This window comes from Chrysochloris asiatica, unplaced genomic scaffold, assembly GCF_000296735.1.
Source record: "Chrysochloris asiatica unplaced genomic scaffold, ChrAsi1.0 scaffold00041, whole genome shotgun sequence".
NCBI lineage: Eukaryota > Metazoa > Chordata > Mammalia > Afrosoricida > Chrysochloridae > Chrysochloris > Chrysochloris asiatica.
Window position 1 is genome coordinate 8,528,454 of NW_006408559.1, and position 1,439 is coordinate 8,529,892.

General features: G+C 40.1%; 1 protein-coding gene across 1 annotated transcript in view; it reads left to right on the top strand.

Moving 5' to 3' along the window:
- The window catches only part of AGBL3 (ATP/GTP binding protein-like 3), a 103,382-nt gene that overhangs the window by 32,299 nt on the left and 69,644 nt on the right, over window positions 1-1,439 (top strand). Inside the window, 1 exon segment of the mRNA XM_006861231.1 lies at window positions 626-811. Coding sequence (XP_006861293.1) covers window positions 626-811 — 186 coding nt within the window.

Here is a 1,439-nt window from a genome sequence, read left to right on the forward strand (position 1 = left end):
ACTATATCTGACAGTATTCTGGTGCTCTTCATCATGTTTCAATATTCAATAATCTGGTGCTGACAGTGTTCCATTGCTATTTATAAGGTTTTCAGTAACTAAATATTCAGAAGTAGCCTGTTTTTCCTTCTTCCTAGTCTGTCTTTGTCTGGAAGCTCATCTGAAACCTGTGCACCATGGGTGACCTTGCTGGTATTTAAAATATCCGTGATATAGCTTCCAGAATCACAACTCACAAGACACTACAATACGACAAACTGACCGACGAATAGTGGTCCCTATAGATAGATCTTTAAAAAAATAAGGCTCAAAGCATTCTTTAACTAGTTGTCAACTTGAGTGAATTTTTTGCTTTTATTTAGACTTCAGGGGATATATTTGGCTTAAGGTCTAAAGATTATCTAAAGGCTATAGCTTCAGATCTTTTTGTTTTTTTACTAATCATAAAGATCAGTTGTTAAAACCGTCATTAGTGCTTTTGTACATATACAGTGCCAAAAATTGTAAAATCACAATGACATTGTCCACAAGAGACAATGCACTGGAAAGAAGAACAGCATACAGATAACAGGAGTAGTGAAGTTTTCCTTTCTGCTACTTAGGATTGTGTTTGAATGTTTTTCAGCTGGCCCTCTTGCTGATCCATTCTTCCCACGGACCACACAGATACTTTTGGAATATCACCTAGGGAGATGGGTCCCACGTCTTCGTGAACCACGAGACCTCTATGGCGTCTCTTCCTCTGGCCCTCTGAGCCCAACACGGTGGCCATACCACTGCGAAGTCATAGACGAAAAAGTCCAGCACATTGGTATGCCCTTAGCGCTTTCTGAGATTCAGACATTAGCAAGCTTACTCTACCAAATTTGACATGAATAATGAGATTCCTGATGTTAGAATAGAGCATTCCAATAGCATTCTAACCTGAGACAAACACAGTCTCAAGTGTTCTAGTAGTGCCATTTGAAAGGCTAAATTCAAACATGTTGGGGTCCTGCCTCGACAAGGGAATTTGGTTCACGAAGTAGGGAGACCTGGCGGTGACAGAAACAGAAAAAAAGTACACACAAAGACGCAATGAGAGAGACAAAGAGACACCCCGAAACTAGAGTGGATGCAAAACTGGTGGGCAGACCCTGGACTACAGGCATTGTGGCCCCTGCAGGCAGTAAATGCACCGCCTTGCAGACCATAATACATGCGGGCTTCAGTCTGCGCCCCTTTTTATTTCAGGGTGGGACTTTACACAAAGGCAGAAGGGGATTATTAAGACAGGGTACAGAAATGAAATGTGATTAATCGTTCAAAACAGGACACCATGATTTACAGGAACAAATTCTAAAACATACATCACAAATTGTTTTGATAATCTAACATCCTTAATTTTCTAGAAATTCAAGCAAATTGTTATAAATTACTTTTTAGGTTCAAATCCCAAG